This window comes from Asterias amurensis, chromosome 1, assembly GCF_032118995.1.
Source record: "Asterias amurensis chromosome 1, ASM3211899v1".
Lineage (NCBI taxonomy): Eukaryota > Metazoa > Echinodermata > Asteroidea > Forcipulatida > Asteriidae > Asterias > Asterias amurensis.
The window spans coordinates 25,026,062-25,040,221 of record NC_092648.1 but is presented as its reverse complement, the minus strand read 5'-3'; the positions used below and the strand labels follow the sequence as shown (position 1 = coordinate 25,040,221).

The 14,160-nt window shown below is 38.5% G+C and overlaps 1 protein-coding gene across 6 annotated transcripts in view; it reads right to left on the bottom strand.

Annotated features, from left to right (window-relative positions):
* Nucleotides 1–14,160, bottom strand: part of LOC139934256 (uncharacterized) — a 72,907-nt gene that overhangs the window by 36,142 nt on the left and 22,605 nt on the right. For all 6 annotated transcript variants that reach the window (XM_071928475.1, XM_071928473.1, XM_071928471.1 and 3 more), the window contains 2 exons: nucleotides 7,399–7,564; nucleotides 876–1,047 (listed from right to left, as the gene is read on the bottom strand). In XM_071928475.1, the coding sequence (XP_071784576.1) occupies nucleotides 876–1,047; nucleotides 7,399–7,564 (338 nt within the window). The remainder of the gene's footprint in view (nucleotides 1–875; nucleotides 1,048–7,398; nucleotides 7,565–14,160) is intronic.

Sequence of the window (14,160 nt, the reverse complement as noted above, 5' to 3'; positions counted from 1 at the left end):
CTAAGGATGTTGGCACAGCCACAAAATATATCATTCAGATAATGGAATTTCTTATATATTTGCGGACAACTGTGACATCTATCCGTTGAATTGCCAAGTTCTTCAGCTTTGAGTACTGAGTCACCTTTACTCTCTCGCCCACTAGCTGTCAATCGATGAGCCCTCAAAATGGTTTAAAAGTAGCTGATTACTGTGAATTCCAAGGAGTTGCTCTTGAATTTTTCACAATTCTCCCTAACTAAACCAAACAGTTACATGATTCAAAAAACTTTTGGGGATATACTCGGCAGAAATCACTAGGTGACAGCCAACAAAAGTCATATTGGTAAATGTACATGTAAAGCCCGGTTCATACTTCCTGCGAATGCGAATGCGATATGAAGGTTGACTAATTCACAATGAATGAGAATATTCTCAGCGAAAGGAGAGTTGAGACGTCAAAATCACGTAACAAATTCGCTTCGCATTGGCAGGAAGTATGAACCGGGGCTAACTCAGGGGATCAGGTTGGCTCAGTAGTTTCTTTTCCCGCCTTTCACCTTATGTGGACCCTAGTTCGAATCCACCCTCAGACCGGAGTCTTGCATGTGGATTAGGGTCTAAGTCCTACCTGATTGCGTGGGTTTACCCGCTTTGGGGTCGCCGCAGTTAGTTGGTATGTAATAACACTGAGCATTTCTTCTTGTTTCCCATCCTATTATTGATGCTAATTCTGCTGTTGGATATCATCATCAATCGTCGTAGGCAACTGCCGATTGACGCAACAACAGTCCACTTCTCCTGGATTGTGTGGCTGGTGCACTGCATTAGGGTCACCGCAGTTTGTTGAATGTGTAAAATAATAAAATCTAAAAATATATATAAAAATGTATTACCTTGTGACGATAGTAGGTCCAGTGCTTTCATCATGGACGAGGCGAACCCTTCAGCGTCTTCTACGCCTTGGAAGTTGAGCCCGTAGACCTGCCGACTGTCACGCCATTGGTGGAATGTGGCTGTTGCTTGGTTGTACTTCAGCCCCTTCAAGATGGCACAGTTAATGACAACCTGGAGGTGGTAATGACAATTTATAAATACCTAAGACAGTTTATCCATTCTGATTGGTCAAGAGGGCATCACGAGGGGTTGTTTGAACGGATGATATAACACTAGTAAAAAGTGTTATAACATGGGCGTGACACGCGCGCTTGCACCTGCACTTATAAGACAGTTTCTTCATTCCTATTGGTCGAGAGCAACGGCTGAACCAGTTGTGCCACATCACGCGATACGCGCGACGCGCACATCATCTCCTTACCTGAGGGCCTTACCATTTCATAGCTGGAGGGGTAAAATTGTCAAGTCCAGGCCCCGGCGCGGGTTTAAACCACTAGTTGAAAACCTCTTCACCACACAATGATTCCCCTAATAAGACATTGTAAACAGGACTTCTGATTTCGTCAGATTTGATATTAAAGGGAAGGTCGTTTGGTAGTCACTCTTAAAATTAATGGCAATCAACAAGAACGTTTGGTTAGAACTTTTGATAGTATTTTTGAATATTTAGCACTTAGCAACAAGAACTTTTGGTTGGAACTTTTGATAGTATTTTTGAATATTTAGCACTTAGCAAAGGTTACTATGGGAGTTTATTTAGTGCCGTGCACCCTTGTGGATGTGTGGATGCATCGCACTAAATAGGCAAAAATTCATGGAAACTGGCAGCAAGTTGGTTTGGGAAAAGGCACATTTTCATGGGGTGTTTTTTTTTTTCTTCTAGGTAATTAGCCAATATTCCAAACGGTTGACCTATAAATTTGGAAAGAAATCTGAAGTTACGCCGTCGGAAAATACATCTGATTGGTTTTCAAGAGGCTGAGAGACTTTGAATATTTTTTGAGTATGTTTAAATATTTAGCATTTTATGGCAGTGAGTTTATTTAGTGTGGTTCACCTATAGTCAGTGATAGCAGAGCGCCCTCTATAGCTAGACATCAGAGAGGACTTTGGCACATGCTAACTAGAGACAAGTTGACACAATAGACAGTCAGTCACCTTGTAAACATTGATGAGTTTAACACAATTTGTTGAGTCATTCACATTGGAGAGCGCTCAGTTGTTTCCTCTCCACACTGATGGTGCTATTACTTATTTAAAATCTCATAATATGCAGTCACTGCAATTACTTGTATGCCATGTTGGGTGGTTATTAATTTTTCTCAAGTGACGGAATTTCCAAGTTTCAGGGGCAGGGGGTAAAAGAGGATAAAAGTAGGGCATTTGGTTGGTTATCCTGTTTTTATCAAGGAATGTATTTCATGCAAAGCAAATGTTTACAAGAAGACCTGGGCCCAATTTCATAGAGCTGCTTAGCACAAAAATTTGCTTGGCATGAAGTGTTTGCCTTGATAAAAACAGGATTACCAACCAAATTTCCACGTGATTTTCAGGATAAGCAAACAAATACCAGTAACAAGTTATATAAAACAAATGGATATTTGGTTGGTTATCCTGTTTTTATCAAAGAATGTATTTCATGCTAAGCAAATTTTTGTGCTGAGCAGCTCTATGAAATTGGGCCCTGGAAAGAGATGTGGGGGTGGGTGGAAAAAAAAGCAAAAAAGTCAGATTGAAGTGAAATGGAGTATTTGACTGAGTAAGGACCAGGGCCTAATTTCATCAAGCAGTTTTAAATCAGTAAACACTGCGTGACAAATTCATTTCCTAAGCCAAAATTGAGTTGGGCACCAGCCACAACAATGCAAACTTAATGTAATTTAGGCTGGTAACCTAAATTTGCTATTCAATACTATTCTGTGCTTAGCATTCTTTGTGATTATGAAATTGGGCCCAGGGCATAATTTCATCGGGCTTAATGGCTGATTTTGTGCTTACTGCGCAGGATTCCATTTAACATGTTTAATAGTGCTGCTAACATTAAGCCCACTAAAAGGCATGCTAATCCTTCCGGTGATTACTGCTTGAACTTAAATGACGTATCATTGCAACTCCATAGTGAACGCACAAGCTGGCAGCCTAATTCAATTTTATTGCTAGTCTATGAAATCATCCTACGCCTAAGCAAATGATTCTGCTGTACATTTTAGTTCGCATGTAAACTTGCTAAACCGTAAAGCATCGCTGTTAAATTTGCCCCAGATACTTGTACTATTACATGAGACTCTAGAGGAGTTGCTGTGTAGGAATCATCTTGATAAGGAAAGGGGGTCAAAATATTACATGAATCATTGACAGTTTGCAAACTCAGATTCGGACATTGTACCTACAATGTAAGTCTGTAAGGCAGTGGACACTATTGGTAATTACTCAAAAATATTGATTAGCATAAAACTTTACTTGGTAACGAGGAATGGGGAGCTGTTGATAGTATAAAACATTATGAGAAACGGCTCCCTCTGAAGTAACGTAGTTTTCAAGAAAGAGGTCATTAACCACGAAAATTTGAATTTGAGGTTCCAAAATCAAGCATCTGAAAGCACACAACTTCAGGTGACAAGGTTTTTTTTTCTTTCATTATTATCTCTCACATTTGACGACCAATTGAGCTCAAATTTTCACAGGTTTGTTATGTTATAATGCATTTGTTGAGATACACAAGTGAGAAGACTGGTCTTTGACAATGGTGTTCAGTGTCTTTAAAGTACAATTCATCTATTACCCTATAACAGTGTACACAGTGGTATTATGCAAAGTCATGTCCATTGAACTATAAAGGTCAATTTATACACGATTACATGGCCTTCACGCTCTAGATAGTGCAAAGGTCTATTTTAGACTTAGGAGAAGGTAAAAAAAAAACACTTAGGCTGAAAATAAGTGTGCCACGCAAATACATGTATGTTTTGTACGTATGATGTTGTATAATTATTCAACATGAAAAGTATTTGACATATTTTTATTGTTTCCTATGGGCGCTGCAACCAATCCAACAAGTCATTGACCATTTAAGTTCATGCATGATATTAATTTTGGTTTTTTACCCATACAGCGTTGTGTGTTAGCACTGTATACTCAGTACTTTCCCGAGTCCTGTGAAAAAAATATCACAGCCATGTTACTCGGGTTGGATTTGAACCCACGACCTTTGCAATTCTAGAGCAGTGTCTTACCATCTAGACTATCAAGGTTGCCCGGTAGCTAGAGGCAGTTTTGGCAGCGGGTACCGCAACGATATGAGAGATGTTAAATTTGCATGATGATGTAAACACAGCAAGTGTAACCCAGACAAAAGGCAAAGTGGTGCTTATTCTAGTGTACATGTATAAGGTACAGTGTACATGTACATGTCTGTAAATCAGACATTACAATGTACAATATGTGGACCACTTCATCAGCAGTGCACAAGGCCAACACTTACACATGGCTGAGCCATGTACACATTAAAGCAGTCATTTTGGAAATTCAATTTAAACAAGAACCCCCCCCCCCCAAAAAAAAAAAGAAAAAAAAATGAACGATTGTTATCATCCACATTCTCTTGGTAACAAATCTGGAAGGGGGAAAGATAGAGAGAGAGAGAAAGAGAGAGCCCTAGGGGCCAGGGCAAATGTTCACTTTTGACGTCTGACGGACTCAACCATTTGTAATCTCATTTCACTCATCGCCGATGACTGGAGCCACAGAAGATTTGCTGCAGCAATTTTGGTTGTCTCCCTGTCTCCATGACATGACGAGATCACTGGTCAGTAACCCAAGATGTTCAGCGTAATTATCCCTAGCCAAGTAAAAGAGCTACTCGCTAAAATCGTTCCAGGTAACGGGAAATCCCTCTATGGGTTGAAGTTCTTGTATTGGATTTGACGCGGCTCCACTCGGCTTCGTTTATAATTTATACCTCGGCCATAAATTTTCTCTGCGAAAGTGAGATTCTTGCGACCTTCAATTTCAATTTGATAACTGCTTTTAAAGCAATGATTTATACTGGTATTTCTTACAAAAAAAATAAGCCGTCCTCTTGTGAATGAACAATCTCTGGAATGTAATGTTCTGGCACATCCCACATGCTACTGATGTTTGATTAAACTAGTCAGTTAACACTTGTATCCTGGTTTAAGATAATTTTTGGAGAAACAAAACAAAGGGAAAGCCCAAAAACAAAACATGTAATTAACAAAGAAACCCCAAAACCAGGTTCAAGTATTGTCTCCAAGTATGATACATGAAAGAAAAGGGCACCAAGGCATTGTCACTTTGGTAAAAAGGGAATTGTGAATTTCTACTGGAGCATTTCAAGGGCACCAAGGCAATGACCAGGGGGCATGGAGGCAATCGCCTCAGTTGCCTCCTTGAAGTAACAGGCCTGCCAATATAATACATACTGTACATCAAAAACACGTTTTGAAAACATGTTTGTGCTCTCTCTGTTCTAGTCGGTTCTAGCGACGGATATTCTAGCTAAGAATGTTCCAGCGCCCATCAAAGTGTGTTTAGTTATGTTAGAATCTCCTCAATCAGAGTCCTGAGAGCCAGACTGTGATGGACAGAGAGACCTGAATACAAGAATCTTCCCCACATTTTAATCATACCCATGGGCCAAACACAACCAGCAGCTACACACAGCACCATTTTAGGACATCAAAACAAGAAGATGGAATCCTGTTTTCTGTATAACTGTCGCTGTTTATCTCCCTTTGAATTATATTTTGTGTTGTGTTAATTGCACTTCATTATTTTTAGAAATTACATACTGCAAATATTAAGGTTCATTTATTTTCTCAATTTAAATGCAAGCACTGAGTTGAGTTGTTATAAACAGTGCAGCCACAATCTTGGGTACACTAACAATTTTTATTCATAAATACCTCAGACAGTTTCGCTATTCTTATTGGTGGAGAGCGCGTCACGTGGGTGTGTATAAACCTTTGTTTATGACCGGAAAAAAGTGTTGAAACATGGGCGTGACACGCGAGCTTGCACCATGTATGCTTATAAAAGACAGTTTCTTCATTCCTATTGGTTGAGAGCGACAGCTGAAACAGTTGTGCTACATCACGCGGTACGCGCATCGCGCACAGCATTCCCTTATAAGGAGTTGTTGATCCCGAGGGCCTTACCATTTCATAGCTGGAGGGGTGTTGTGTTGAAAGAAATCATTGAACAATTATAATTTTTGTATTTATTTTACTTTTTGACCAAAAAGTGTTGATGTTTTTTGACAGAAAAGGTATTTATGAATGGGAACCAAAGTGTGTTGAATCGGTTTTCAACTAGTGGTTTAAATCCGCCGAGGCCTGGTTCTTGATAATTTACCTTGACTTCGTCTCAGTAAAATTACCAAGAACCAGGCCTCGTTGGGATTAAACCACTAGTTGAAAACCTCTTCACCACACATTGATTCCCTTATTAAAACAACAACAACAGGATCCCAGTGGATGATACCCATGTCTACATCATACATGTATGACTGTTTAGTAGTGCTGGGCGAATAGTGAAATTTTGTTATTCGGATACCACTGGCCAACTATTCGAAATTAACCGGATATTCGAATAGTTTTTTCGCCGCTAGAGGGCGCTGTTTAAAAAAAAAAATTTTTTGCCGCTAGAGGGCGCTGTTCGTTTGTGAATGAGATCTTTTGGGCGGATTGAAATTAGTTTTAGACAGTGTCACTCGGTTCATTCATAAAAATGACCGGATCTAATTTAAAGACGGCGATTTGCTTTTTCTTTTGATCGTGATTGACTCTACGTGAAGGAAAACTTTTGTAATCTTTGAACAAATTACGTCAGAAATGTCATTGTTTTAACTCTTCACGGAGGTGAGCATAGTTAAATACTTAATATATGCTGTTTTATGCTGTCTTAATAGAAGTTTCATAAGGATTCAGACAAAACATTCATATCAGTTGTCGCCCGACGTCCGCGGATATTCGGATATTAAAGAATATCCAGTTACTCGGTTGTAATTACAGAATTATCCGGTTTGTAAATAGGTATTCGCGCCCTATGCGGATATCCGGTTAAGAAAAAAAAGGCATTCGCGGTTACGGATAGGAAAACCTATTCACCATTAACCGGATATTCGAATAATTCGCCCAGGCCTACTGTTTAGGGGGAACCCCTGTTTCTGCCCCAGGAGTAAGTACATGTAGCACCATGCCCATGGATGGTGACAGTTGATTTGGGCCAATAGCCCAAATCAGTTAATAGCCCTCGGCCATCCGGCCTCAGAATATTAGGCGATCTCTCATTACAATTTTTTTTTTTTTTTAAATCCACGAAGGACGGTTTATTTCTATAAAAAGTATAACTATTAAGGTTCTTTAAATCTTTATTTATTAAAGTCTATTAAAATCAAGTGAAACCCCACCCCCCTAATGGGAAATCAATTCAACAATTGACATAAATTGTAGATTTCCAATGTGAAAGCTTGTGACTGAACGATGGGATTGAACTTCTTACCGATTGGTCCGCTGTGAGACGTCCCACCACACGGAATGAATTGTTGACTGTATGTTGATAGATGTGTACCCGTGACATCCCTGGTGCCCCGGATGACACCCATTTCTTCATGTTGTCATCGTACAGCATCACGGAGGCAGACGCCTGACAAACGGACTTCTCAACACTGTGGGGATAAAGGAGGACGAAATATTGGTTACAATAATTTATTTGTTTTTATCTATTTCTTAATTACTATTTCAGCGATGCCAAGCAGCTACAAACAAACATCAACATTTGAATAATTAATAACTAAATAATATCACTCAGTTTTTATATATATATACTATACTATATATATATAGTTTTTATAAATATAGCGAGCATATTCTTGTAGCTAGATTATTAGTAATTGAACTTAATCATTGTAGCTCGCAAGCCTAAGGAAACCTGTAAACAAGAGTGCTTGCTATGTGAACCAGAAATACCGGGTTTAACAACAAACAACGAACAAATTCTTATAGCACCCTGGTCATTGGGCCAATAACATCCCTTTAATCTTTCTCAGCTCCCTGGGGAGTATACCGCCGTCGCAGGTACCCATTTATACCCATTTTTACCCATGGGTGGAGAGAAGCAGTAATAAAAAAGTGTCTCGCTCAAGGACACAAGTGTCACAAGCGGGATTTGAACCCACACTCTTCCACATTCACCTCTTACTCTTCCACTTTCTGCACTACCAATAAAGATCAAGGTGCTTTCTTACATTATCCCTGTTCATTGGGATATGATAATCAACCCACAATCTTACTCAACTCTCTGGAGAGCATACAATCTCTAACTGCTAATATCAGCACCAAGGGGTTAATCCAAAAGAATACTGTCTCATCCAACTCCCCCTTCAAATGCAAGGGTTAAGAGAAGTAACTTTATGGTCGATTGTCTTGCTCAAAGGAACAAGTATCTTGACCAGGATTTGAACCTACATTCCGACCGATGGCTAGGTCTTTAGAAATCTGGTTATAATTGGCTGTAAAGAAATGTTTGACAAGACTCAAGCAGGGGCGAGAAATGATACTGAGAGAATAGTCTGACAACTTGGATCCCGATCGTATGAAGTAATTTTGGTAACCCCTGGAGTTATTGATTTCAAAAAGCATCTGGGTACAGCATTCTCAGTACTTAAAAAGCAGATCAGAGGGCATGATACATTTTTATCTGGAGAAATTAAGTGCATTTTTTCACCAGGCAAACACAAAGAAGTCTGAATTCAGATAAAAATGTCCCATCCCTGAAGACTCTTGGTGTATAAATTAATAAATAATAATAATTTTAACAAATTCTTAAATAGCGCATTTCACAATAACCGTATCAATGCGTTTTACATTAGTGCTCTTGGGCCAATTTCATAGAGCTGCTTAAGCAAAAAATTTGCTTAAGCACGAAAATAACTTGCTTATTTTGCACATGTTACTGGACAAAGTTTCATGCCATATACATTGCTTGTGACTGGTATTTAGTCGTTGTTTGCTTAGCATAACAATTGAGTGAAGTCTTGGCCGGCAATCTGATTTTACTGAGCAAGGATTTTTTTGCTTAAGCAAAATTTTGTGCTTAAGCAGCTCTATGAAATTGGGCCCTGGTCATGGGCCAATAACATCACTTTTTTAAATGTTTCTCAGTTCCCTTGGGAGTATACAGCCCTGAGCTACCTGTAAGGCGCTGGTGGCTTTTCATACACGATATCAACCTCTACCCTCGCAGGTACCCATTTATACCCCTGGGTGAAGCAATCATAGTAAAGTATCTTGCTCAAGGACACAAGTGTCACGACCGAGATTCGAACCAACACTCTGGTGACTTAGCACCAGAACTTGAATTCGATGCTCTCAATCAATCGGCCATGACACTCTAACAAAACAAAAACTGAATCGTTAAAAATTCTACCCCAAAACCATTCTGTTGTTTACCAGTTTTTTATTATTTTCACACCTCTGGTCTGATGTGTATGTGGTCAGGTGCTGATATAAATAATTGGTAGTACCATGTAAGACACGTTATGGTGCCACTCACTGTATGAGTAATGTCTTTTACCCAAGGCTAGGCACAGATTAGGGGGCTAAGGAATGCCTGCTATTTGACTGTATAGCAGAAACATTTGTTAGATGTTAAAGACCAGTACTTTGACCCAACATGTACACTAAATGACACAATTGCTCAATCAATGGAGCGTCACAAGAATATGGTGGAAAATAAATACCATAATGCATTTACTTATAATTTATTTTTTAAATTGCTCAAAACAAGACTAAGGCACTCACAATTTTTCACATGTGTTTGTGGACAATACACTTAAGATCAAGTGATCAAAACCAACCGTTTTACTCATTTCTCAACAACTAAACCAAGTAAAAAGCAACAGTTGTGCAAAGGAACAATCTCGTTTCACGTGCATCGCCACAATCATGGGAGACATTTTATGAGCAACAGTTTGAAAACCACTGATTGGATAGAAAGTTTTATCAATATTATACTTCAATTAAAGCCATTGGACCCTTTCGGTTCAGAAAAAAATATAAAAGTTCACAGATTTACAAATAACTTACAGGGTTTACAGAAGGCAATGGTGAAAGACTTCTCCTGAAATATTATTTCATGAAATGCTTTACTTTTTGAGAAAACGGCAAAACAATATAAATTCTCGTTAACGAGAATTACGGATTTATTTTAAACACATGTCATGACACGGCGAATCGCGCGGAAACAAGAGTGGGTTTTTCCGTTGTTTTTTCCCGACTCCGATGACCGATTGAGCCTAAATTTTCACAGGTTTGTTATTTGATATAGAAGTTGTGGTACACAAAGTGTGGGCCTTGGACAACACTGTTTACCGAAAGGGTCCAATGGCTTTAACAATAGCTGTGTCATTGATGAATAAAAAGTGCCTGAGTTTGTCGAATACAAAAAAGTTGCACAATATTTATCTGTTGTCAATTGGTGCATTTATCTGTTGTCAATTGGCTGTTTACTGTGAACATTTATATTTTCAAACAATGTTGCGCACACCTTTAAGTAAAATATGACTACGAAACCAAAAGAGTGATTCCTTATTGGAGCAAACACAGCTTAAAGACGAACTATTCATTTAATTCATGAACCTCACGCGTACTTAATAATGAGCGGATCATCAAAACACAGATGATTCTGAGTTGTCGTTGCGCAAGGTCTGCCAAAACTCGGTCATGCTGAAACTTAAAACCCCCAATAATACCCCATGGGCAGTTTCCTTCCCTAAGATCATGTTGGTCATCATCCTGAAGATCAACCACACACACACACCAATATCATATCGCATCATTCACCGTAGTGGAAACGAGATAGACAATGTGGATGCGCTCCATAGCCTGTGTTTATTTGTCTCTACCAAGGGCCTAATATTCTCCCCCGAGAGAGCTACCTGGAAGGAACATGTGGCATATCATGAACAATATAAGACCTCAATGCTAAAAATAACATCATGGACATTCTGGATCTTATTCCACCGTGTTTTCATTAATAACACTCTGATGGCGATGCTGCTCTAGATTCTATTCTAACCATTCACAACTATGAAGTCTGCTTCAAAACACAAAAACAAAGTTATGCGTTTCTTTTTCTGCAGACTATAATGTTAGTGTACACGTGTAGCCCTTCATGAATTCCTTTTTTATATAGGTCAAGTGTTTCAGGAAAATCTTTAGTCAACCTAAAATTGTACTTCTTTATCATAATAAACACCAGGGGTATATCAGTGCATTGTGGTAAAAACATTAGTTGATAAAAACCGCCTGCTGACATAACAATCAAATGCAGTTTGTTTATTTTAAAATCGTCCAGAAAACGCACTAGTAGAATAATAAAAATATCATTTATATTCCCTTCAAATTATACAAACAAGCGATGATTGACCAACAAATAAGGCTCAATTACAGCTGAGAAGCACAATAAAACTTGTTGGCACTGAAAAATCTTGCTTAGCAGAAAAGGGTTAACCAGATCACCTTTTATTGAATGTATTTTGTTTGAGACTGGTTCCCTGATAAATCCTTGCTTAGCCAAATAAAGTGCTAAGCACCAATTTCTACAACAACAGCGTTATGCTGGGACCAATGTCATGGCACTGTTCACCACAAAATTCTGTAGACACCATGATACTCCACTTACAGGGTAAATTGGCACTTTTATCTGCTGTATGTGTAAGCAAAGATTGCTTAGAAACAAAAAGTATTCAATCGCACACGTGCAACAATTTCATGCTTACTTGTGAAATACAATTATGTGCACATTCTGCTTCAGTAAGCAGGTTTTTCAGTTACATTTAGGATAAACAAAGCCATGACATCTGGTGCTAGCAATTAGGCTAGAAAAGTACAATACATGTGGGTCTGTAGAAAATGCTAGTTCACTAAGCAATTAGTTCTTTCTATTAATGGACTTTAACATTTAGAATACAGTGCTAAATATCTATTCTGGTACAAGATCTAGATCAGGAAATTGGCTGTGATACAGCATTAAGACCCCATTAATGTGATTGTTACAGTCAATGTTGGGATGGTGAGTCATATTGTTGATGGAACCTTTCGTTCAAAACAGAAAATAAAAACCTTTAATTCACTTCAATTAATTGAGACGCCAAGTTAGACGCCATTTAGTCCAAGTGGTTAAGTCGTTGGACTGCAGGACTTGCAATAACAAGGTTGTGGGTTCGAATCCTACCAAGCTACATGTAAACCTCACCTCAGCAAGTAATACTTTAAGGGAATCTTTCTACCATCATTCATTATCTTCAAAATGTGTAAGTTTACAGACTCTGGACACTATTGGTAATTGTCAAAGACTAGTCTTCACAGTTGGTGTATCTCAACATATGATTAAAATAACAAACCTGTGAAAATTTGAGCTCAATCAGTCCTCAAAGTCGTGAGATATTAATTAAAGAAAAAACACATGTGTCGCACCATGGTCACACGAAGTTGTGTGCTTTCAGATGCTTGATTTTGGGACCTCAAATTACTTCTTTCTCAAAAACTTTGTCACTTCCAGAGGGAGCCATTTCTCACAATGTTTTATACTCTCAACCCCTCCCCCATTACTCGTTACCAAGTGAGGTTTTATGCTAATAATTATTTTGAGTAATAACCAAGTGTCCACTGCCTTTAATGGAAATCTGTTGACATTGTTTTTGTGTCGTACAAAAAGTACCAAACCCTATAAGATGCCATACAACAGGCTTGGAGGTAGATCTTCCACCATAGTACAAGTGTGCCAGGTCAAAAAGATTACAAACTACACAAAGCACTGTGTAAACTGTCCATCGGAGCATGGAACTTCAAAACCATGCATATTGTATTCAGAAGTGGTGTGTACTGGAATGTTTAGTCCCTAGATTTAGAGAGCAATCAACTGGAACACAAGTTAGAATCACAAATCAAAAAACAAGGGCAAAATGCCATGAACATTTCCATCCAGGAAGTCTGTGTGTACAAAATATAGAGCATTATACCCTCCTTCAGGCTTTAGACGTAGTTCATGCAGGGCAATGTTTCCATGTAGTAAAGTTCACCTCTATTATGAGGGCATGTTAAATGGCACCAAGGCGGTGTCTATTACCTCAATGAAGTATCAAGCCTACCAATGAGTAGTGTAATAAATGTAGTAAACGCTCTGATATCAATAACATAATTTGTTTAAAATTTTTTTAAAATAAAAATAACGGCATGCCTGGAACTAAACAGAGGCCAGGCCATGGCACTCTGTTGCCATGGCCTTGATGCCCCTTCAAAAGTTCCCAATAGACTTTCAGCTTTCCAACAGAGTTTGGCATCCTCCTGAAGATGATCACACTCAGAGCATAGTATGCCATATTGATCGAAACTAAACGTCAAACGTTGTCCACCACCAGTTCTTCTCCGAACCACCACTACTCAAAAGAGCTTTTACACAAGTCACCACAAACCTCGCCTGATTGTACTCCCACCACTCAGGATATGATGTTGCAACTCCCACTTTTAAAAATTAACCAACAAACATTAGTTGTTGTTTCTGTACACATACGTTAAGCTTCATTTCTTTCCTCATCAAATTCTCTAAAAAGAGCATACTTCTAACAATCAAAAGTGTGAGTTAATCACAAGCAAATGTAACCTTCCATTTAACACCAAGTTAACATTCTCTGATGAGTGGACGGCCTTCGTGGTCCACAATACAAAACCATTGATCAATAAGAAGTGTTCTTTTAGAAAGTTCTTGAACTTATAAAGGCACTCCATAGACAATGAATGTACATTCAATGCTCTCTAAAGTGTAATTCAGTGAAAACACCACAAGTTATTATGTTACTTCTTGTGGGACAAAATGAGTAAGTTGTCAAAAACCACAAATAAATCCTTCAACTGCTATTATAACGCCCTTTATAATAATATTTCTGTACCACAAATTACAGACAGGTTAAATAAACAGATGTCATGAGAGATGTTTAAAGACATAGGACACATTTGGTAATTGCCAAGAACCGGTATTCTCACTTGGTGTATCCCAATGCACAAAATAACAAACCTGTGAAAATTTGGACTCAATTTGTTATCGAAGTTGCAAGAGAATAATGTAAGAAAAAAAACCTTGCTGCACAAATTTGTGTTCTTTCAGATGCCTAAAAAGAACTTCAGGCCTGAAGTCTTTTTATGTACTATACTATTTAAAGATATTTGAATTTGGGAGAAATTACCACTTTCTCAAAAACTATGT